Source organism: Budorcas taxicolor, chromosome 25 (assembly GCF_023091745.1).
Source record: "Budorcas taxicolor isolate Tak-1 chromosome 25, Takin1.1, whole genome shotgun sequence".
Classification (NCBI taxonomy): Eukaryota; Metazoa; Chordata; class Mammalia; order Artiodactyla; family Bovidae; genus Budorcas; species Budorcas taxicolor.
Window position 1 is genome coordinate 2,917,248 of NC_068934.1, and position 25,845 is coordinate 2,943,092.

At 44.0% G+C, this 25,845-nt stretch overlaps 1 protein-coding gene across 1 annotated transcript in view; it reads right to left on the minus strand.

Annotated features, from left to right (window-relative positions):
* The window catches only part of FAT3 (FAT atypical cadherin 3), a 646,809-nt gene that overhangs the window by 241,536 nt on the left and 379,428 nt on the right, over positions 1–25,845 (minus strand). Inside the window, exon 3 of the mRNA XM_052662057.1 lies at positions 6,696–6,757. Within this exon, the coding sequence (XP_052518017.1) occupies positions 6,696–6,757 (62 nt within the window). The remainder of the gene's footprint in view (positions 1–6,695; positions 6,758–25,845) is intronic.

Below are 25,845 nucleotides of genomic sequence, written 5' to 3' on the forward strand. Positions count from 1 at the left end.
AGCGGTTCTGAATCTGCCTACCCATGCACGGAACACTGGTCTGATCCCTGGTCTGGGAAGATTCCACATGCTACGGAGCAACTGAACCTGTGCACCACGACTACTGAAGCCCTTGCTCTCTAGAGACTGTGCTCTGCAACAAGAGAAGTCGCAGCGATGAGAAGCCCATCCTCCACAGCTAGAAATTAGCCTCCACTCGCCGTAACTAGATAAAGCCTGCACACAGCACCAAAGATCCAAAGCAGCCAAAAGTTATTTTTTAAATTGTGTCCCCATTTTACGGGCTTTCCTGGGGGCTCAAATGGTAAATAATATGCCTGCAATTCAGGAAACCCAGCTTAGATCCCTAGGTTGGGAAGATCCCCTGGAGGAGGACATGGCAACCCACTCCAGTGTTCTTGTCTGGAGAATCCCATGGACAGAGGAGCCTGGTGGGCTACAGTCCCTATGGTTGCAGAGTCGGACACGACTGAAGCAACTTGGTATACACATTTTATAGATGACAAAATGGAGGATCAGAGTTAATTTAATTTGGCAAAGCAGATGGAGGCAGAATACTCTGTCCCTTCTGTCTAAAAGCCTACGTACTTTCCCTGGTGCTGATACCCACCTCTGCGATCTCTTAGAGTAATCACTCATTCACAGACCCTTTATTGGGAGTCCCATGGTTCTCAGGTACTGAACTAGATGCTCTGAACAGAAAGACAAATAAGACAGTCGACTGGCACCGACAACCCCGACCTCCATACTCCAGTGTTCCTGGAATACACTGTCTAACAGATATCATCTTTGGTACCTTTCATTTGTCATTCTGTAATTTGGAAGAACAAATCTGACTCCATATGAGAGCTGTTTCTTTTACTTTAACCTCTGTATTCCGTTGCTCTTCTTATAAGTTAAGAATGTTGCCTACAGCTTCAAATAGATAGGACAGCCCATTCCAAAGGCTCTGACCTTTAAGAGTATAACACTTTCCCATTCACAGAGAGATAAATTTTCAGAACAGAGAATAGTATTTGTCTTGTTGGAAGATTACAGGAACTTGTGACCTGACCTATGTGGACAGCTACAAAAACCAAGGATTCTGAAACCAGGTGTGCAGCAACCAGCAACCAATCATATCCCCACTCCGTACAGTACAAAAGAAACCCGAATTCTAACTGGGGTAAAATGGATCTTTGGGACACTAGTCTACCATCCTCTTATCTCTGCTGGCTTTCCAAATAAAGTCACCATTCCTTGCCCCAACCACGTGTTATCCCATGATTCTCTGCCCTATCATGGAGGGAGCAGGATGAACTTGGCTGTTTAGTCATTCAGTCACATCTGACTCTTTGCGACCCAATGAACTGCAGCATGCTAGGCCTCCCAGTCCATTACCGACTCCCGGAGTTTGCTCAAACTCATGTCCATCGAGTCGGTGATGCAACTTTATATGCTCTTTACACCAACCCTATGTTAGAAACCGAGAACTTCCAGATGTTCAGGCTGGTTTTAGAAAAGGCAGAGGAGCCAGAGATCAAATTGCCAACATCTGCTGGATCATCGAAAAAGCAAGAGAATTCCAGAATAACATCTACTTCTGCTTTATTGACTATGCTAAAGCCTCTGGCTGTGTGGATCATGACAAACTGGAAAATTCTTCAGGAGATGGGAATACCAGACCACCTGACCTGCCTCCTGAGAAATCTGTATGCAGGTCAAGAAGGAACAGTTAGAACCGGACATGGAACAATGGAGTGGTTCCAAATTGGAAAAGGAGTATATCAAGGCTGTATATTGTCACCCTGCTTATTTAACTTATATGCAGAGTACATCATGCAAAATGCCAGACTGGATGAAGCACAAGCTGGAATCAAGATTGCCGGGAGAAATATCAATAATCTCAGATATGCAGATGATACCACCTTAATGGCAGAAAGTAAAGAGGAACTAAAGAGTCTCTTGATGAAAGTGAAAGAGGAGAGTGAAAAAGCTGCTTTAAAACTCAATATTCTAAACACGAAGATCATGGCATCTGGACTCCCATCATTTCATAGCAAAGAGATGGGGAAACAATGGAAACAGTGACAGACTTTATTTTGGGGACTTTAAAATCACTGTGGATGATGACTGCAGTCATGAAATTTAAAAATGCTTGCTTTTTTAATAGGAAGAAAAGCTACGACAAACCTAGACAGCATATTAAAAAGCAGAGACATCACTTTGCTGACAGAGGTCCATCTAGTCAGAGCTCTGGTTTTTCCAGTAGTCATGTATGCATGTGAGAGTTGGACCATAAAGAAGGCTGAACACTGAAGAACTGATGCTTTCGTATTGTGGTGTTGGAGAAGACTCTTGAGAGTCCCTTGGACTGGAAGGAGATCCAACCAGTCCATCCTAAAGGAATTCAGTCCTGAATATTCATTGGAAGGACTGATGCTTAAGTGGAAGCTCCAATACTTTGGCCACCTGATGCAAAGAACTGACTCATCAGAAAAGGCCTGATGCTGGGAAAGATTGAAGGCGGGAGGAGAAGGGGATGACAGAGGATGAGATGGTTGGATAGCATCACTGACTCAACGGACATGAGTTTCAGTAAGCTCTGGGAGTTGGTGATGGACAGGGAGGCCTGGCATGGTGCAGTCCTTGGGGTCACAAAGAGCTGGACACGACTGAGTGACTGAACTGAACTGAACTGATGGTAGAAACCATCATTCCCATTTAACAGATGAAGGAAAGGGGATTCAGAGAGTGTGACAGCCTGTCTAGGCTCTGTGAGCAGTCTCCACAATAATCTCAGGACTGGCTGAATGGATCACCCATGCTTTTCCACACCATTTCCACTCACTATCTTGATAAATCAAGTTTCATGCCTATAAAGAGATTAAATACGGTAGGTAAAGAAAAAGTCTATACAAGTAATTATAAGAAAGAATTAATGTTATTCTTTACTTCGCAGCTGCCTTTTTGATAATGAGGTAATCAAGGCTACAGTCACAGCCATTAAGCTAAAGCGTTAATTCACAGTTTAGTTTAGGCATCATCTTCAACTTTGCGCATCTATTTGCTGGAATTAGCCTTCTACCTCCACTGCAGTTATAACTGGCTATGAGGGATGTATATGACTGTGAATAAATGAGCTGAAAATTCCAGATTTTTGCATTTCATGGTAGAGAGAAAACATCATGCCAATATTTTCACATATTTCCTGATTAGGCAAGAGGTAAAACTTAGAACTCACTGGAGTAGTTTAAGCTGTACTTGTGAACTTTCCTATAGTCCTCTGCTGCTCTTGTTTCTTTAGCAAGTCCCTTCGATTCTGATAATGACAATCCCTTCTTATAGTCACAGATTTAAGGCAAATGTATAAACTCCAAAACCCTTGCAGTGTGTGTGCACGCGTGCTAAGTCGCTTCAGTCATGTCCAGCTCTTTGTGGACAATTGTAGCCCGCCAGGCTCCTCTGTCCATGGGATTCTGCAGGCAAGACTACTGGTGTGGGTTGCCATTTCCTTCTCCAGGAGATCCTTCAGGCCCTGGGATTGAACCGGAGTCTCTTGCATTGACAGGCAGGTTCTTTATTGCTAGCACCATCTGGGAAGCCCTACAGTGTATACACAGTCAAGCTAAATATCTGAAGTTAAAGTACAGGCATAGTACCAGCAGTATACAATTAAAGTGCCTTCCATAATAGGGCCAGAACACTATAAACAAATCATTAATGTCCTTCTGGTTACCTATTAAGAAGTATATCTCCCAAGTCAGCTTCTAAACGAAGCCTTTCAAGAAGAGTCCAATTTACTTGATTGGAGAGGAGAAAGATGAAATAGAGCCACAAGGTTAATATGAGTTTAAAGAGGAACATAGGGTTATCTTGGCAATTGAAGGCTTTCTAGGAGGTTAATTACCTATAGGCCGGACTTAAAACTCACACAATGTATTGGCAGTTACAAAAATTTGTGTACAGCAGAGAACTCTCTTCTGCACTCTGAATGATATTATTTTATTCATTTTTCTTGCAGGGCTGAGTTAAAGCAATATTCTTTCCATGATCCAATTAGAACAAAGAAAGAAATGACATTCAAATGGTCACAGAAATATTATACAGAAAAAAACAATGTGAGTAAGAATTTTACAATTTAGGAAGTGAAAGGAAGAGTGTTATGTGTGTGAGAGAGGGAGAGAGAAAGAAGAGGATGAGAGAGAGACAGATAGAGGGAGACAGGTACTCAAGCGGTTTTTAAAAACCTCTGGAAGAGCGTTTACCAAAGAGCACCTCTGATGGGGAATACTGGTAAGTGGGTAGCGCTGGAGGGCAAATTAGCGTAAGCCTGATGACCTGCAGGTATTCAAATTCTACCCCGGGAACTTCAGAAAAGCCATATGCTCTTAGTTGGCTAGAACCACTTTGTATGAGACCTTCATCCAAGTCCCCATCATCTCTCACCTGGGTCCTTCTGAAAGAACCCCCTTCCCCAGTCTGCCAGCTACGAAGGCCCTGGCCCAGCCCCTTCCCGCGGGACACCCCATCATCTCTCCCTCTGCCAATCCTATCATGCCCCACCCCCTCTCCTTGTTTCATGGCTTGCCACCAAACTTGGGAGGAAGTTCAGAATCCTTACCACAGCCCTATTTGTGTTTTCCAGCTTGCTTTCCTACCGCCTCTACAGCCTTCTAACTTTACACCCTCGGTCACACTGGCTTGGTTCTGTGTCTCCAACAGAAGCTTGGCTTCCTGTCACCAAACGTCACCTCCTCAAAGAGGCCCTCCCAGTCGCTCCACTGTGTGTTGCCTACCTGCTCCTCTTTTACAGGCACTGCTATGGAGCCTATTTGAGCGGCCCAGAGAGCTTGTGTCTCCAGTGACAGCATTCGCTCATCGGCTGCCTGCTTGCCCATCCTCACCACGCATTCTGTATCCCTGGTACGCAGCTCAGCCCTGGAGAAACGGCTAAGGGCAGAGCTGCTGCCTCTGGTTCCTTCTGCCCTGGAGCTCTGTCTGTCCTGGAGTGTGCAGATGAAGCTGGATCTTTAGGAAAGGTCGGGCATTGCGACACCATATGATAATAATTAAAACCACAACAATTTTAACTTGTTATCCAAAGGCCCAAAGTGTTGGGTCAGTGTTCACGTAAGTCTGTAAAGGATGGGAAATTAAGGATTCCTTTGGGAGTGAATTTGAATGCCTGGAAAACACCTTTGCCTCTTTTCTCTAGAGTCACACTCTGCACCACCTCACATACCCCCAGGACACCACCTTTCCAGGGACAAGGCAGTAAGTGATCTCAGCAGATTTCCCAGCTAATGAGACACCGTCCCTCTTCCCTGCTGGGAAGTAATAGGTTCAACTATCTGAGAACCCAGCCCCTCCAGGAGGCCTGGCCTCTGCTACAGAGGAAAGAAGGCCATGAATATAATATAAAGGCTATTATTCTGGCAAACCTATTTTAATTCTGGACCAGGTACATACTGGAGCCCATTAGGATGATTTTGAAAAAAGAATTACAATAATTATTTTTTGGCAGCCTGGAGTCTTTTATCTTTATGTGATGATAGCAATGTTTTAAAAGGGTTATCATAGTGCTGCATAATAATAATAATCTTTTATTAGGTGTAATGCTGTAAGAGTTTTAAAAATACTTTGATATAAAAGGTCAGGTTTGATCCTAATAACGATCCTTTGAGGTATACGGAGTAGCAGTTACTTGCCACATTTCACAGTAGGGGAAACTGAGGTCCAGGGCAGCTGAATGGCTTCTAAGGCTCCAAGCTAATCATGGCAGGGAAGTCCTAGGACCCAAGGCACTGATTCCTAGTCCAGTGTTCTTTAAATAAACCATTACTGGAGAACTGACTTAAAGGAGACTATCAGAAGAGATGTGAGGTGTGTGTGTGTGTGTGTATGTGTGTATACAGGATGGTGGATTCCAGTGAGTGGTTCCTGGGACTGACAGATCATTTTAGCAGCAAGGACACAATATAACAGAGCTCTACCTTCTAAGCATCATCATCCGCTCAGTATCGAGACTGTCACACTTAAATCACAGCATCATACATATTACCCAGGCTTCAAGCTTCCCAATAAAGAAACTTGATATGTATGGAAAGAATGTTCCAAAAGCTCTTTCATATCTATTTTCTCATCCCTTGCCTTATGTTTTTGTGCGTTTTTTTCTCCAGAAATAATGCTATTACAGTTTATATTGCTGCTTCTGTCTTAATGAATTATAGGAGCACATTTTATGGTTTCAGAAAGAGTCCTCTCTGGCTGTGAATCAGCCAGCTTTCCCTTCCTCGGTCTCTCCCAAGGAAAGAAATGAGGAGCCTGGCAGTGCCCTTCTTCACAAAGGGCATGCTTCACACTAACTGCTGCACTTCGGCGTTACCTCTGAGGCCACGATGGCGTACAAGGCTCTGCTCCTGAACTTTCTTCTCTGATTATTGACAAAGGGGCCCAAAGTCAAGGCAGAGATGTCGATACATCTTCTTGCTTTTCAGAAAGGGCAAAGGTCCCACTATCCACTCTCGGCACACTGGAGTGCATTCACAGGAAGGCACCAGAAATCTCCAGCTTTAGAACCAATCAGCCCAAGAGAAATAGCTTCATTTTGCAACCCACTGTTCGCACACATTCAAGCTGCAGTTCGCGGGGAAGGTTAAAGTAGTCGAGGGAAAGTCAGCTTTAATGAATACCGGCTCCCTCTACGCGCTTACCTCCAGAAAATGTTCTGCCTGCTGCTCTCGATCCAGTTTCCTTGAGGTTGTTGTAATCAGACCTGTGTAGAAATGAGAATATTTGACTTGTAAATATCTGGGGCAAGCAGCTTACTGAGTGTGAGAAGCAAGTCCAGTCAAAGGAAAAGCAAAAGCCAGGGGGAACAGTATCACTCACCAGTCCTCAGCGACAGTCAGATGGTATCAGAATTACTCTGAAGAAAATGAAACTGACAAAGAAAACCCGAAAAATTTGTTTCTGGGTTCTGCTTTCCACTGTTGAGGTATTGTGATCACTTCGGGCATGTGGAACCTCACTATAGAAGAACTGTTTGTCTGGTAATGAGGAATTTCAATAATTTATTTGCATATATGACTGAAATTCTGCCATAGAAATCTCATTGAAGATTTTAGAGTTCTTGAACAATTAATAGATTGCTGATTAGATTCAGGCTATGAAACAGAACTTTCTTATTTAACTTCTTTACGCTTATATAATATTTTGGTTATACTGACAAAGAAGGTTATTTTTGCAGTGATTACTTATACACATAATTATTTCAAATTTACTCATATATGAAAGATCTCATGCTGTAGCTTTATCACTTTGCTTTATTTGTTTAAATCTTTACACAAAACAAGTTTTTTTTTTCTTTAATACCTAATATATGAAATATCTCATGCTGTAGCTTTATCTCTTTGTTTTAATCTTTATACAAAATAAGTTCTGCATTGGAAATAACATTCTCTCCTATGAATGGCATTTCTCATAAATCAATCGTCCCTTTGAGCAGAGAGACAAATAAAAGGGAAGGAGAAGACAAAACTTTCAAGGCCATCCAATTTGTCTTTTGCAGATTTTACCATGATTATTCTTAAATGGCAGTTAGGAGGTCAAATTTACATTCCATTTCTTGATTCCACACTGTCCCTGAAAATAAGACCCTCTAATTGGGCTACTGACCTATGCTGATCAATGAGAGAAGTGAAAAGCTCACTCTCAGTGCTGGTTGTAAGGTCGGACCCCGGGGGCCATAACGGGCTGCCCCTTCCCTCCCGCGCCAGCGGGGGAAGTCCCTAACGGAAGGCGCCTCCTAGACCCCAGGGGACCAATGACGGCACACTTCGCCAGCTAAAGCTTCCCCGCCCCAGACTCATAGAAAAACCTATCAGCCCGTGACGGCGCCACCCGGCAACCTATCCAAACCCCCATCCACTAACCTGGCCATCCCTCGCAACGTGCATATGTAAACAAACTACTAACATGGTCCGGGCACGGACTTCCTCGACCTGCCTCGTTCCGGTCTGGGAACCCCGCCCGGGAGCGCTTCGCCATTAAAAAGCCTGTTCGACACTCTTTTGGTGTCCTGGTCTTTTACCTAACACTGGTGAAGTGCATGAAATATGGAAAAGGTATGTCATCAAAATCTGCTGAGGCGTTCATGTGTTTATTTTCCGGTAGTGGATGGAGTACATGATTTTGCTGCTGCTGCTGCTAAGTTGCTTCAGCTGTGTCCGACTCTGTGCGACCCCATGGACAGCAGCCCACCAGGCTCCCCCGTCCCTGGGATTCTCCAGGCAAGAACACTGGAGTGGGCTGCCATTTCCTTTTCCAATGCATGAAAGTGAAAAGTGAAAGTGAAGTCACTCAGTCGTGTCTGACTCTTAGCAACCCCGTGGACTGCAGCCCACCAGGCTCTTCCACCCATGGGACTTTAGAGAAAGCCAAAAAAAGACTACAATGGGGTTAAATGGCTCCCCATGGCCTTGAAAATAAAATTCTACTGGAAGTAACATGGCTGTTACAGTTAGGGTTAGGAAGATCTGACTTCCAGTAGAACTTGAGCCTCATTATATGCTAATTGTAAGGCATTACCATGCTAAATGACACACTCACAGCCTCATGACAGTCGCAATACTGACCATAAAAGGCCAAAAAGTGGGCGTGACCCAGTTGTGGAAATCCCCACCAGATAGTTGGAATAATCTTCCCACTTGTTAGCCCATGAAATTACTTGACCTGTAAAAACTAACCACTGCACATTTCAAGGTCTCTGCTGCCTTCTGAGATGGACTGCCTTCTCTCTGTGGAATGTGTCTCTCTCTACATAAACCTGATTTCCCACGTAGCTCTTAAGGCAGAGCCCCCTTGCCTGCCTGCTTGTATCTTTCACAAACATCCTGCATTAATAATTAAATCTACTTCTTACTTGTCACTTTGTCTCTTGCTGAATTTCTTCTGCATTGAGACATAAAGAACCTGAACTTTAGTTAAATCCAGACACCATGTGAGTGGTTTTAATTAAAAGACAGAGGGTTCAATTTCCAATCTAAGGTTTGACAGGGTCCAGGAGGCATGCCTAGGTTTGAGCTCCAAACTGAGGGATGTGGTTTGAACCCCACTCACTCCACTCTCATCTGTCCACACTCCCATGGGAGGGAAACCCATGCTCCCCTTGCACCAATGGTCTACCTTTCCGTGAAAGTTTCCTTGAATGTGCCGCCACCTTTCTGCTTCATCCATAGATTTTTCAAACTTAGCTCAGATGTTAGAGAGGTGACCCTTTCTCCCAGGGTTAGGGGTCCGATAAATACTACCAGAACAACTGTACTCCACCACACTATAATTCTTGGCCTTTTATTACACTTCTTTGCTCACATGTCTATTTTCCCACTAGACAGACCGACAGAGTGGCTTCATGGGAAAGATCTGCCTTCTGCTTCAGAAGCCGTGGTGTCCACCTAAGCACGTGGCCTAAAACAAAACTGGAGACTCATTAGCAGTCAGTTGACAAAAGCTGCTGTGGAAAAGAGAGATCACTCATATTTTGATCTTCAGTTTTGCTACAGGCTTAGAACGTGGTTGTTTAGGAGGCACTGTTTTGTGTGTGGGGAGAGTATCTGCTGGTGGGGAGGGGGTGTGTCTTCAGTGCTCAGTTAAAGCTATTTTTTGAGTTCCTCTATGTGAATGGTGCAGTGCTAGGCACCTCTGAATATAAAAATGAGTGATTGTCACAGATGATGGGAAAGACTGCTATCAAGAGTTTCAAGGTAGGGGGCTTCCCTGGTGGTCCAGTGGCTAAGACTCTGTGCTCCAAATGCAGGGGGCCTGGGGTTCAATCCCTGATCACAGAACTAGATCCCATATGCTGCAGCTGAGGGTTCCGCATGCCGCAGCTCACAGATCTGGCATGCTGCAGCAGAGACCAAAGACCCCACATGCTATAAAGACTTGGCACAGCCGGCTAGGCAGAGAGGTAGAAAGATTCCAGAGGGATGGTACAGGGAGGGAGGAGGGAGGGGGGTTCAGGATGGGGAACCGGTGTATACTCGTGGCGGATTCATGTTGATGTATGGCAAAACCAATACAATATTGTAAAGTAATTAACCTCCAGTTAAAATAAATAAATTTATATTAAAAAAAAATCCCAAAACCAAAAAAGAAAAAAAAAATAAAAATAAAATGTTCATCTTCAACAAGTGAAAAAAAAAAATAAAAAAATAAAACTCTTTCCCTGAAAAAAAAAAGAAACTAAGAGAATCAGTAACTTCCCTTCCTTAGCTGCCCATCAGAACCTCCTGGAAACTCAGAACATGTGGTTCTGTGCCCCATTCCATCCTTCATTTCCTGTCTCTGAATCTCTTGGGATGATGCCTTGAGATAGTGCTCTGATTCTACGAGAAGGCTCTCTGCAATGCCAGTATTCTTTGTTGAATTTCAGCATGACCTTTTATTGACATGAGTTTTTCTTCCCTTCCAAGAATGAAATACACTGAACAGCTTTAGCATCTGGGGCAGACCTTGGGCTCATGGTGTGTGTGTGTGCGCGTGTGTGTGTGTGTGTGAGACGGGTGAGCAAAGGGGACATGGAGATGTGTGAATGCACTGGTGGGTGAGGTGATCGGGGGGAATAGAGAGGAGCCTGCTATGAGTCATACTGACTCAGGGTCAGCGTGTCACACCAGCGAGTGCCTAACACACAAATCTGACGCCTTCACTTTCAGGTCAGGCTGTTCCACAAGCTCATTTGTCACGGAAGCTCTTTCTAAGCGAGAAGTAACTGTGTTCTTGAAAGGGGTCAGGAGGCTTTTGCAGCCCTCACCCCCTCTTCAAGGAGCCTCCTCTGTGAGAGGTGCCAGTGGGAATGAGAAACGCTTGTTATATGGAGGCTATAAAGGGGTGAGCGGGCTGACAGCCTCTGTTCCTGTTCGCCGGCTGCTTTCCAGACACAGAGGCCGAGCAGCCCTTCCCCTCTGCCTCTCTGTGGGCTCCGGAGTCAGTCCAGGTCCTCCTCGTGCACATCGTGCAGTGGGCCCACTGCGGTGACGGCGCTCTGGAAGGAGGTCAGCTTCCCCTCCCACCCATCCCGAGGGTAATTCTTGAGGAAAGCCACTTGGCACAGAGCCCGTGTGCAAGCGGGGGGGCAGGTGGCTCCCTTCCCTCTGCCTACCTTCCCCAGGGTGTGCTTTTCACTTACTTATCAGCCCACAGAGAAGACAGGCTTCCTGGAGAGTCTGACAAAAACACACACGACAGTGACCCCGGAGCTACGAGAAAGACAAAGAGTTTCCGTCCCTGGAGGAAAAGGCAAGGAAACCTCTGCAGGGCTCAGGTCTCTGGGTTTCCATGACCTTTATTTTCACAGATCTAAAACATAGGAGAAAACTATAAGTCAAAGTGAAAATCAGGACTTGCCTGGTGGCCCAGTAGTAAAGAAGCCACCTGCCAATGCAGAGGCCATGTGTTTGACCCCTGGTCTGGGAAGCTCCCACAGGGCCACTGAGCCCCTTGAGCCCCTGAGCCTACTAAAGCCCGCGCGCCGAGAGTCCCTGCCCTGCAGCAAGTGACACCTGCGCCCTTGTGATCCGCCCACTGCAGCCAGGGAAGGCCCGAGGGCAGCAAAGGGTCCAGTACAGCCGAAAATGAATTAATCAATTTTAAAAAGTGAAAATTAGTAGGAAATGGGACGAAGCAGGGCAAGGGACACAGCGTGACTTCTAAGGGGCGCAAAGTTTCTTGGGGGCTGATGAAAATGCTCTAAAATCACAGATTAGGGTTTCGGCTGCACAGTTCCCTAAGTATTCTGAAAGCCAGTGAATTGTGTCTTTTAAATAGGCGATTGTTATTGTACATAGATTATGTATCAGGAAAGCTGTTTAAAAATCAACAGGAGATCATAAACTCTGCCTTTTAGATTTTAACAAGTCTTTCAGTTTTGGAGGAGACAGATCTTTAAAAATACTTAAATGATTGAATGACTATATTTCACCCATATTTTTCACTATATTTCACTATATTTTTTTAAGATTGAATGAATGAATGAGTGAGTTAGTCTACAAATCTGGTAGGAAGAAGGACTGGAATGAATAGATCCATCAGGTTTGTCCATGGGAAATCTGGAACATAAATACAATGAAAAGAACATTTTGGGTTAAAGTCACAATTGGTGGTTATTTGCACTTAAAATAAACCCTGTTGTCAAGACAGGGTCAACTAAACCAAGGAGGGGAAAAAGCTTTCTTCCCTCTAAAGGTACATACTTCTGATGAGCTACGGCACCCACTCCAGTACTCTTGCCTGGAGAATCCCATGGACAGGGGAGCCTGGTGGGCTGCAGTCCATGGAGTCTCTAAGGGTAGGACACGACTGAGCGACTTCACTTTCACTTTTTACTTTCATGCATTGGAGAAGGAAATGGCAACCCAATCCAGTGTTCTTGCCTGGAGAATCCCAGGGACGGGGGAGCCTGGTGGGTTGCCATCTATGTGGTCACACAGAGTCGGACATGACTGAAGTGACTTAGCAGCAGCAGCATGGGGCTTCAGCAGCACAGTGTGCTTTGCAGTCACACAGGAATGAGGTGGACCATCTCTCACAGACCAGAGGAATTAGACAAAACTGCCAAAGCTGCATCTTCCCTTCTAACAGCTTTGTTGTAGCTGAATGCAGTTGAGCCTTAGAACAGGGCAGAACCTGAAACAGAGCAATTCCCTCTTCAACTGCTCTGATTCATCACTGCGGAAGGCATCCTCACTGTGTAATCTCTGCAAGTGAGAGGCACGTACATCACACATGTAACTGTAGACCCATTGGGCGCAGTAAATTGGGGACTGACATGATGAAATTGAATTTCAAAGATAAATCATAGGCAAGCTTTTGAAAGTGGTTTGGAGATATAAACAAACACATCATTTGATATAATTACATATGCAAACCTCCAATTTAGGAGGGGATTGCGCCAGTCCTAAGTGAATGATACTGAGTAAAGAGAAGGGGAGAGCATATGGTTGGAACCATGCAATTACTTTAAAAAGAACTGCTTTTGATTTTTTCTGTTGTTGTTGTGGAAATGGGGGAATCTAACAACCTTTCTGAGAAATAGGCTGAGCAGGAAAATGGGGCTGCCTGCTCAGAAAAGAACTCAAAATGTTCTAAATAGTTATGGTCAGAGAAGTGATACTCAAAAGGATGACATCTTTCCCCTGCTTTTCCGCCCTGTGGGTGTCCTGGGTCGCAGCTGTGTAATCTAGTGCCATGACATTGACATTTTTCTTTAAGTGCTGCTTGAAGCTGTGCAGGTCTTTGCTCAGCATAGTTTTCCAGAGCTGTTGGAAGCTGAGATTGGTATTACGAATACGACTGGAATAACAGCCTTGTGAGCTACAGTTAGTGTTTACTCTCTTCTCCCATATTCCATTTACTCTTCTTACCGTGTCGCCATGCCTACCCCGACTATCTGGTAAACCCTCTCATCATCCTTCCAGAAAGTTCAAATGTCACCTTCTCTGCAAATCATTTTCTGACCTTCCCTCTTCCAGCAGGCTGCATGTAACTCATCTATTGTCTGGACCTCTCTCTGGACCCCAGTGGTAGGAAGGTTTTGTTTGGGTGGGTCACCAGCTGAGCTCAGGAACCTAGATTAGTGCCATTATGTTTGTTGAATATAAAGATACTACTAGTATACCACCATATGACCCAGCAATCCCACTCGTAGGCATATACCCTGAGGAAACCAAAACTGAAAGAGACTCATGTATCCCACTGTTCATTGCAGCACCGTTTACAATAGCTAGAACATGGAAGTAACCTAGATGTCCACTGACAGATGAATGGATAAAGAAGTTTTGGTACATATACACAATGGACTATTACTCAGCCACAAAAAGGAACACATTTGAGTCAGTTCTAATGAGGTGGATAAACCTAGAGCCTATTATAAAGAATGAATTCAGTCAGAAAAAGAAAGATAAATGTTGTACACTAATGCATATATACAGAATCTAGAAAAATGGTCCTGAAGAATTTACTTATAGGGCAGCAGTGGAGAAACAGACATTGAGAATAGAATTATGGACGTGGGGAGAGGGGAGCAGAGGGTGAGATGTGCGGAAAGAGTAACATGGAAACTTACATTACCATATGTACAATAGATAGCCAATGGGAATTTGCTGTATGGCTCAGGAAACTCAAACAGGGGCTCTGTATCAACCTAGAGGGGTAGGGTTGGGTGGTATATGGGAGGGAGGTTCCAAAGGGAGGGGATATACGTACACCTATGGCTGAGTCATGTTGAGGTTTGACAGAAAACAACACAATTCTATAAAGCAATTATCCTTCAATTGAAAAATAAATTAATTAAAAGAAATACTACTGGTATAAAAGGTCTTCCCAGGTGGCTGAGATGGTGAATCTGCCAGCAATGCAGGAGACCCAGGTTCAATCCCTGGGTCAGGAAGAACCCCTGGAGAAGGGAATGGCAACCCACTCCGGTGTTCTTGCCTGCAGAATTCCATGGACAGAGGAGCCTCGCGAGCTACAGTCCATGGAGTTGCAAAGAGCTGGACATGACTGAGTGACTAGCGCATGCGCGCGCAGACACACACACACACACACACACACACAGACACACATACCTACAGTATAGAAACCAATATTTGGCTCTAATTTTTTGTTAAGCAATCAATCTTCCCAAACAGGATATAAGCAAAAGGTAGTTAATAATCTTATTTATCCTGTGTCTCTGGCATTTAATATAGAACCTGGTACATTGAAGGTATCAAGCAAAACTTGTTAGAATGAGGGTAACATGGATACAGTCCCCTAGGACTGTCAGTATTGCCTTATATGGAGTGGTCAGTCCCCCAGGACTCTCAGTATTGCCTTATACAGAGTGGTCACATAGCTCCTAAGCATAGAAGTAAGGTTATCTGAATGCTTTCTTCCATTCTTTGAATAACTTTACTGTTTTCCCAATTTTTGGACACTCTCTTCCATGCTGATAGCTGGAGGTCATTAAAACCATTCCTGATAGACTTTAATTTATTTATTTTCAGAAGTTGGTTAAAGATTTTTAATGTGAGACACAGCAACTATGTGCTCATTCCATAGTCCTCCCATGTCCTGGTTTCTAATGAATTCATGGAGAAAGGTAAGTAAATAATAATACAGTAGTATCCAACATTTATTGAGTACTGTGTGCCAAACATTAGCACCAAACAGCTTGCATACACGATCTGATTTAAATAAACAAGAGTTCCAAGAAACAGGAGCTATTTTGACTCTGGAAACTGAGGAAGAAATGAGAAATAACTTGCCCAAGGTCAGCCAAGATGGAGCCATGCCACGCACCCGGGGACCCTGACTGAAGCTTTTCCACTGCCTTCTTAGCAGACAAGAATGCAGAGCTGTGGCAAAGCCACCCACCCAGGAACCAGGAGACCTGCAACCCAGTTTCAGCTCTGCTAGTGACCGGTTATGAGATTAGAGAGGTCACATCTTTCATTTTTTCTTCTCTAGAACTGTTTCCTCATCTAGCAATGTCCTACAGTCTCTTTTCAATGTGAAGAGTCTACAGTAATACAGAAACATTAAAAGCAATCATTCTTCCTTTCCGGCTCCCTCACTGGACCCCACTTTCTCCTCAATGAAACTGAGTCCAGCTGTGTAGGACATGGGAAGGTCACCCCGGTAAAGCAAGAGGGATTGTGTTCTGGTTTTTATTTATTCACAAAATTAACACTTAATACCCACATGTATATTTCTCAAAAGGAGCAAAGTAAAAACACCATTTATCTATGAATGCATGTTTTTAAGTAGGGGAAAAAAACCTAGTTATTTTCATGTTTGCTGTCTTTTCTACAAAATTCTAACTTCTAGAAACAGAGAACAAACCTGACTCCATATTGGATATATGCCTTTGGCTCCAGGGCTCTGCACCTTTGTAAAAGAATGTTGCCTACAACCTGAAATATACTTGATAGTCCATTCTCAAGGCTTTGACCCTTAAAGATATAAACACTTTTACATTCATCTAGAGATTAATATGCTGCATAAAAGAAAAATAACAATTGTCTTGTTGGAGGTTTATAAGAACATTGTGACTAGACTTCTGTGGACAGGTACAAGAACAAAGAATTCCAGCACCAAGTAGTTCACACCCATCAGCCACACCCCTTCCTCTTTTAAAATAAACACAATTTCTAACTCAGGTAAAATAGTACTTTGGGACATTTGTCTACCATCTTCTGAGTCTGCTGGCCATTCAAATAGTCGCCATTCCTTGTTGCAACAACTCATCTCTTGATTTATTGGTCCAACCTGTATTGAGCAGTAAGAACTTGGACTCTGTAACAGAAACTCTCTCTACATCTCATTTCAGCACATTAGAAAGCCTTATTCCCTGTAGTATTTACACATAGACATAAGACTATTCACTGAATTTGAAGAGAATGAAAGGGACTCAGTAAATGCAAATTTCAGTATCGTAGAAAAAAAATTAAAGCTGAAGTGAAGACATGCATTAGGTTTGCTTAAAAAAAGACTAAATAATGTGTGTTTGGACTATGTTTCTTTGAAAAGAAAAGAATAACCAGAAAGACAAAAGCATATACAACACCAGTTATGAGGGACGTTAACAAAAGGATTCTGGGAACTGGCCCCATCAGGTTTTTTTCTTAAGTAGGAGCTGTTTTATCTGATATAAGATTTGGAGTTACTCAATTAGGTGCACAGCACTGCTATTAAATTTCCTTCAGAAAATCTGACAGGGAAAATCAACGGTGGAGCTGTAAGCATGCACCTTGGATGTTTCTTTATAAATAGTGATTTCCAAAATGCTAATACAAGTTTTAAACTGCATACGTCAGTGAGTGAGTGAGTGAAGTCGCTCAGTCGTGTCCCACTCTTTGCGACCCCGTGGACTGTAACCTACCAGGCTCCTCCATCCATGGGATTTTCCAGGCAAGAATACTGGAGTGGGTTGCCATTTCCTTCTCCAGAGGATCTTCCCGACCCAGGGATTGAACCCGGGTCTCCCGCCTTGCAGGCAAACGCTTTAACCTCTGAGCCACCAGGGAAGCCCGATACATGAGAGTGCATCTTAAACATAAGTATGAAGACTCTGTGTGTCCAACATGGTTCACAGCCGCTGGTTTTCCACCACAGGTAAGTTTCACTTGTTTTCCTTTGCAAGCCAATGGATAGCATTTCCCAATTCTGCCTTGAAAAATGAAAATTAAAGTGAAAATCACTCGGTGTGTCTGACTCCTTGTGAGCCCATGGCCTATACAGTCCATGGAATTCTCCAGGCCAGAATACTGGAGTGGGTAGCCTTTCCCTTCTCCAGGGCATCTTCCCAACCCAGGGATCGAACCCAGGTCTCCCGTATTGCATGCGGATTCTTTACCAGCTGAGCCTCGAGGGAAGCCCAAGAGCACTGGAGTGGGTAGCGGGGAAGCTGAGGGCAGTGCTCTTCTGCCAGAAACACTTCCCGCTTTGGATCCCATAGCTGCCACAGGTAGCCCTTTGCTACCTGTGGGAAAGCCAGCTTGTGAAGGAAAGTGTTGATGCTGGTACGTACCTTGCACCTCCATCAGCCTTAGATGACAGATGGACTTGTCTGCAGCCTGGAGGGAGAGTTCTGAGATTCAAGCAAACCCTGTTCCCTCTCTGTACTGCTCATTACAGACAAAATCGATTAGGGGATCTGGGTCAAGGCAACTTGTCATCAGGGTGAAAGATAAGACGGTAGCTAACAAGGGAGGAGTAAAGATGAGGCTGTACAGTTAAGAATATTTCCAAAGGCTGCCTCCTCTGAGTAATTCTTATACCAGGTGGTCCTGCCACATATACCCACATATGCACACATACATACACGTGTACACACACACATACTTAGGACTCAATGGACATGAGTTTAGGTGAACTCCGGGAGTTGGTGATGGACAAGGAGGCCTGGAGTGCTGTGGTTCATGGGATCGCAGAGAGTCAGACACGACCGAACGACTGAACTGAACTGAACTGAGAGATGCTGTATATGAGACCCGTTTTGTCAGAATACCTGGATACTTACCAGGCCCATCTGTCCTTCCCTCAGTTCCTCGCCTCATTACCAATCCTCATGGCTCTTTCCCTCCCGGGCTCACACAGCCGTTCGGCTCAGCCTCATGATTCAGCCTAGATGAAGAAGTATTTATGCACCTGAGGAAGTCTTTAGGTGATTTAGCTAAACCTTGAATGCCATATTGGATTTCTTCAGAGAAATTAAGCTGCAGATGGTGAACCAATATTAGGGATGTCACATGAAATGATGCCATTTGAGGTGCCATTCACACGCCACTGATGTGTGTGCTCAGATGTGCAATATGGCGCCCGCCACCCCTTTCTCTTTCTGCCAAGATATTTTTTTTTTGCAGAATTCTGAATATTGGATGATCAAAATAAGGAAGTGGCTGGCAATTTAAATTACATTATATGGATGGGTTGTAAAGATTATCTAGCCTGAGGGGCATCATGTACCATCAAGCAACCAGTCCTAAATCCTGGCATCAGACTGCCTTGCTTCACAACTCAATACCAGCCCAAGGCAGCTTTCTGTCTTTAACAAATTATTTAGCTTCTTGAAGTGAAATGAGGCTTATTAAATTAAATGCTGTGCTGCGCTTAGTCACTCAGTCGTGTCTGACTCTTTGTGACCCCATGGACTGTAGCCCACCAGGCTCCTCTGTCCATGGAATTCTCCAGGCAACAGTACTGGAGTGGGTTGCCATGCCCTAATAGTTAATTTAAAATGCTTCGCTCAGTTCCTGGCACATCTGTTCTCATTCAGTCACTCAGTCGTGTTTGACTCTTTGTGAACCCATGGTCTGCAGCACTCCAGGCCTCGCTGTCCTTCACCATCTCCCGGAGTTTGCTCAAACTCATGTCCATTGAGTCGGTGATGCCATCCAACCATCTCACCCTCTGTCCCCTTCTCCTCCCGCCTTCAATCCTTCCCAGCATCAGGGTCTTTTCCAACAAGTCAGCTCTTCACATCAGGTGGGCAAAGTATCATAGCTTCAGCCTCAGCATCAGTCCTTCCAATGAATATTTAGGGTTGATTTATTTTAGGATTGACTGCTTTGATCTCGTTGCTGTCCAGGGGACTCTCAAGAGTCTTCTCCAGCACCACAGTTCGAAAGCATCCATTCTTTGCTGCTCAGCCTTCTTTATGGCCCAACTCTCGCCTCTGTACATGACTACTGGAAAAATCCTTGCTTTGACTAGATGGACCTTTGTTGGCAAAGTGATGTCTCTGTTTTTTAATATGCTGTCTAGGTTTGTTATAGCTTGTCTTCCAAGGAGCATACGTCTTTGAATTTTAAGACTTCAGTCACCGTCCTCAGTGACTTTGGAGCTCAAGAAAATAAAGTCTGTCACTGTTTTCATTTTTTCCCCATCTGTTTGCCAAGAAGTGATGGGACTGGATGCCATGATCTTGGTTTTTTGAATGCTGAGTTTTAAGTTAATCCTGGCACATTAAATGCTCAAAAATGTTACTCTTATTATTAGCTCCAAGAATCATCCCTGGGGTATCATATGTGTCCAGTGGTCTAAACTTGCTTCCTGGCCATCTTGAGATTTCCATCAGTAGAGTCTAAATATCGGGGCAACAAAAATTATGAAATTTCTATTTCTTACCCTATTATCTGACAGAGAAACTGATGCTTGCACTTTTAATATTAACAACTTGTTCAGAGATTTATTCATGAGAAATTCTTCATCCAAGCATTGTTAAATTTTATTGAAAGGAGAGTGAATAGCAAAGTGTGGCATGGCAGAGCAGCATCAGCACCAGCTGGGAGCTAGGTTAGAAACGCAGAGACGCAGGCCCTCCCAGACCGTGAGGATATGCGCCTCACGCTGAATTCTGAGGAGCTTGACTCTAGACCACTGCCGTGCCAATCTGTGCACAAGGATCACCCGTGGAGCAGTAACAATGCTGATGCCAGGGTCCCATCATTCTGAATTATGTAGTATGGATAGAGGCCTAGGGATTTTTAAGATGTTCCAGATGATTGCAATAGTCAGCCAGAGTTCAGAATCACTGCATATATAGATGTTATCAAGGGGTATTGCAAAAGTGAGTGTCAGTCATTCAGTCATATCTGACTCTTTGAGGCCCCGTGGACTGTAGCCCACCAGGCCCCCCATCCATGGGATTCTCCAGGCAAGAGTCCTGGAGTGGGCTGCCATTTCCTTCTCCAGGGAACCTTCCCAACCGAGGGATCAAACCTCCGTCTCCCATATTGCAGGCAGACTCTTTACCATCTGAACCACCAGGAAAGCCCCAGTGGGTATTGGGGTTGTGGTAGTCAGGTTTTCTGGCTTATCTAAATCATCTCATTTCCCCAGAATGAACAACACTTGACTTTATAATACAAAACAATGAAAAGTCAGTAAAGTGAGGCACCCGGCACATGGCCTCCAGCGTGTCTTCCTCTGAACTCTGCAAGGTTCTGTTGTGAACTCTCCGGAAAAATGACTGAACTCTAGCTGCCAGGTCTCTTCTGACTTCAGCTCTGAGGCTGGCCTGGTGTGCCCCTCTAACTCTGGATCATCCCAGTCACCGCCTGGCGCCCTGGCCCTGGCACACTCTCACACGGCGCTGCTCCTCGCTTAGCATCTCCTGGCCCTCACGATCCTCGCTGCAGTTTAGTGCCTAAGTCATGTCTGACTCTCTCTGACCCCATGGATGTAGCCCACCAGGCTCCTCTGTCCACGGGATTTCCCAGGCCAGATTACTAGAGTGGGTTACCATGCCCTCCTCCAGGGGATCTTCCTGACTCAGGGATCAAACCCTCACCTCCTGCATTGGCAGGCGGATTCTTTAGTGTTGAGCCACCAGGGAAGCCCCGGGATCCTTATAGCAGAGTGTTAAACCCCGCTTCTCGGAGAAGGCAATGGCACCTCACTCCAGTACTCTTGCCTGGAAAATCCCATGGATGGAGGAGCCTGGTGGGCTGCAGTCCATGGGGTCGCTAAGAGTGGGACACGACTGAGCGACTTCACTTTCACTTTTCACTTTCATGCATTGGAGAAGGAAATGGCAACCCACTCCAGTGTTCTTGCCTGGAGAATCCCAGGGACGGGGGAGCCTGGCAGGCTGCCGTCTATGGGGTCGCACAGAGTCGGACACGACTGAAGCGACTTAGCAGCAGCAAACCCCACCTCTATGTGATGTGACCTCTTTCTCACAAAAGCATATTTTTCTAGGAGGTACAGTGGCAAGAGCCACGTGGAAACAACAGCATCTTACAACATTAAGCTCCCATATTTGCCCTCAAGGAACTAACAATTTAATCAGGATGTAAATAACTGTGACATTAGGTGTGAGCTAATACATGCCTCGCACGACTGTGGGTAGCCTGAAGAAAGAAAGACTGCTGAATTGTACAACTGGAAAAGATGAGGGAATAAGTTGAACTTGTCCTGGGCCCTTAATGGTGAATCAGATTCTGAAAACAGAGATGTTGGAGGAGGTTAAAATGTCAAACCTGAGACAGAAGGTTAATGCAAAAGGGAAATCTAGGTTTAAATCTTGGCTCTACTATTTCTTAGCTGTGTGACCAAGGACAGATGACGTCACTTCTCTGACCTCAGTCTCGTCAGGTCTGACGTGGGGATCGTAATAACTCCCTAATAGGCTTTTGCTTAGCAGTGATCCAGATGAACTGTTTGGCACAGGGCCTTGCATGCAGCAGATGCTGTTCTTAAAAATAGCAACAGCATCTATAAAAGCAGTGCATTATTTTTTACTTTTATTAAAAACCCAAAGAGCAATGGGATGCTATTTCTGATTACACTGTAAGGGAAAACGTTATTGTCTCTAGATTGGTTACCTCTGACAATGTTTGAAAATGTAATAATAGCCAAGTAACTTAAAGCTGCAGTTTCCTTCTGCTTATCCCAATGAACACCACAAAGTTGTTTCGTTTCTGCCATACTCCAGAGGTGTGAAAAACAACCACTGCACTCCCCGGAGAAATGATTTCACTGCAAATAATTTTCTCTACATCTGGTTTCACATGACAGATAAAATTAGGAGGATGGGTAAAGTGCAAATTACTCAGAGGAAGTGCAAAATCTTGAAAACCCACAGGTCCTCTACAGGCATGCAGTCCTTAAAGATCATCTTTGCTCTACGAGGTCTTAGGTAGGAGCCATGTTTTGAAACCCAATTAAAAAAATCTGGGCGAAACATCACTCGTTATGGAGAGCTTTCAAAGTTATCAGAAGACTGACAACACTTTTTAAAAAATATCACACATTTTCCAGTTAATTTTCACATGATTCAATCGTTTCCTTTTGTCCTACATTTTTGTACACTATAAAACCTCATTATTTTTCATTCTCGCTATCTGAGAATCTGTAATAGTTCTGTGGCTGGTTGAAGTTTACCTTTGTACTACCCAGGTAAATTAATAGGGTGGAAAGGTCCCAGGAGAATATTTAATGTACTCCAGACAAACCATTTGCAAAGCACTTTAATTTTAACAACCCCCATTTTGATGTTCTAATTGCAAATGGCCTACGTTAACTATTCATTAGAGTCTGTCCAAGCAGGTCTTTTGTTTGGCAACATTTTGTTAATAGTAGCATTAACCTTATGTGCGTATTTGAAAGGAGGAAACGCGTGTTTCCTGAAATATTCTCGAATGTGCATTTTCACCCTCTGTAAAATCTTCCTCAAAATCAGTCTGAATTAATGGAAGTTTATGGTGCTCCTCTTTTCTGGGGAGCCGTACCATCTCTTGCAAGGATAATGAAATTTGTAGTCAATCATTTTTCAATAAATGCAGCAAGTTTGTGCAAGCCTTTAAAAATGTTATGTGCCTCAGTTTCTTCCTCTGTAACATAGTAGTGATTTAATGAGGAAGCAATTAACTTTTTCCACGCTACAAGTAATATATGCCATTTTTTTCCTCTAAAAATATAAGTGGAAATAAATGAGGAATTAGAATACTTTCTAACTCCTTGAGAAAAAAAAAAATGCCTTATCGATTCAGGAAAGAGTTGAATATTCCCTCTGTTCTTCTGTAGAGAAATTTATGAACGATTCCATTATAGCTTCTTCACTTTGTATTTTGTTTGCATGTTTGCTTTCTTCAACAGACTTTGGCTTCTCCAGGGCCACTATATTTTCATTCATTTAATGTTCATTAAAGGAATAGTTTTTAAGAACCTATGCTAATCTTTATAGCTTTCAAAGGACTATGGATGGTGATCAATATATATTAGTCTATTGGATGAATGAACTATCCGACACAAAATGTGCATGGAAGTGTATGTGAACACAGGTACGTGTAGTACCACCCAAAGCAGGGAATGGTCCACACACTTGAGAAGGAGCATTCAGCATTTATATTATGACTTACAAAAGCTTCCATGCCTTTGGGGAAAAGTTTCCAAATAAATTTAAAATGAAATTATGTGCTGTGATAATTAGTATTTTGGGTTTTCAACATACAACATTACAAGTTCACAAAGCCACATTTTTTGGTATTATATGTCAGAGTCTGCGTCTGCGTGGTTAATTGAGGTTAATGGGGGGAGATGGCAGATTGCCAATGCTAATGAGTTTTTCTTGACTCTTTCCAACATGTATTTTATTTCTCTTTTGCCTTTACTTTTTGTTTAACTAAGTTATGTTGTTTATCCAAGAATCTGTCACATATAAGCAGAAACTGCCAACCTGCCAGAGCGGGTTCAGCCCATGTTTCACTTTCCAAAGAACAATAAAACAGTGGCGGGGGAGCTGGGACAAACAGAGAGGGGCCTGGACAAAGCAGCCAAGCCCTCTTTCCTCGGGATCCACCAAGCGCTCCGAAGTGAAGAGCAAAATGGGAGAGGAGTCACAGGGCCTTGTAGGATTGCACACCCGGGTGGACACTAACCTGTTGATCCTTCCAAAATGCAACCGATAATCTAGTAACAGGAGTGTACTAACGGGGTAGCTCAGCCACGTCTTAGTGAAAGAGTGACTTAGGTGCCATTTGAGTTTCTTGTTCAGACAATGAAAAGCAAAACAAAGCACAACAAACCTGACAGACTTGGCAAGTAAGTGAATCACTGAAAGAATAAAAGCTGGGGTAAAATCAGAGGGCAGTAAATACTGGTTCTACAGGGGTGGCGCTGGTGCGGGGAAGTTGTGGGGAGGTGGGCAGCCTTGGAGACCACCGTAGCATCTGTCTCTAGATCTTGATTATTCCGTGTTTATTAAAAACATCAACATAAAGGTAAATGCATGTCATTTATTGAGAGTTACATTGCCACTACCTAGCTCTGTATGACTTTCAAATGTGTGCCCTTAAGCTGGTATACCGTAGTCATTTGCTAGGCTTTCCTCCTACAGGTTCCCTTGGAAGAGGTGGCGGAAGCGTGTTTAGGCTTTCCTCCTGTTTCAGGGGTGGGAACAGTGAGGGCCGCCTCTGGTGCTGGGTCAGCTGCCCAGCCGTGCTCAGCTTTCTGTCTTAGTCCTTTCCTTGTCATCCCAAGGTTGACTTCCCCTCCCACGCCCCCCGTCAAGGAGGCCAGAAGCAGAATCATTAAGATGTTTCCTCTACATTTTCAGCAATTTCGCATCCCCTCTTTGGGGCTACCAGTTTGTAGTGGGTGAGTAACATGAGACGCTGATTTAAAAACCAGCAAGCCGAGTGAACATGCCACCCATGTTAAAAGAAAATGTCACCGTCTTGGCTGACACTGAGAAATTCAGTATCTTCTGAACAAATGGCTGTGCATACAGGCTCTGACAGTGGATTTTTAAACCATTCACAACACTGTGTCAGTCCTTCTTTCTCAGTGAAAATGAGCTCAATTCTGCTGTGGTTGTAATTAGCGGATAATTAGTACTTGTACATGTCAATGCTATGTGTCATGGAACTGGCGCCTGGCTTAGTATCCAGTCAACAGGATTATTTAATTTTGCTGCAATTTTCATTCTTGTGAGTCATATTGGTATCCTGGCTCTAGAAGACCTGGAACTCGTGCTAGATAGACTAAGGTTTGAAATTAGAGTAATGAGGTTCATTTTTCCCATGGAAAAGAAAATCGCTAAAAGGTTCTGCATTTAAAAACCAGAGCAGGAGACAGGACAGAGGGAAGGATACATTCCACTGCCTCATCAGCCATTCTGGGCTCTGAATTTTTAATATTACGTGAACTACTATTCCTGTCCCAGGGCTGCTTGCAGCTAGGGTACTTGCCTTCTGAGAATGCTGACGGTACTGGCAGTGGCTAAATAATTATAACTAAACTGTTCGAGAAGCAGGTAGAATTATGAAGAAAGGCAACATGGGGCACAGAGGAGTCCGCCTTGAACTCTACCTGGGAAAGCAAGGGAACCCGTCTCAGCATGGAGTCTCTTGGTTGAAACAAGCAGTTTGTCAGCTAGACAAGGAAGAGAGGACCTTTCATGGTATGAAGATGGGACAGGGAAGGTGTAGTGGCGAAGAACAAATCTGACTCCACATCACATCTGTTGCTTTTACTGTAAACATTGTATTCTATTGCTTTTGCTACATGTTAAGAATGTTGCCTATAGCCCAAAATATACAGGACAGTCCATTCTAAAGGCTCTGACCTTTAAACGTATAACACTTCTCCATTCATATAGAGATAAAAAGCTGTTGAACAGAGAGTAACACTTGTCTTGCTGAAGAATTGTAAGAACACATGACCAGGCCTACATGGACAGCTGCAAGAACAAAGGATTCCTATACCAAGAAGTTTGCAGCAACCAGCCACACCCCTTCTCCTATTAGCACAAGGGATGCTTGAATTCCAGCTCGGGTAAGAGGCTTTTTTTGCACACAAGTTCACCATCTTCTC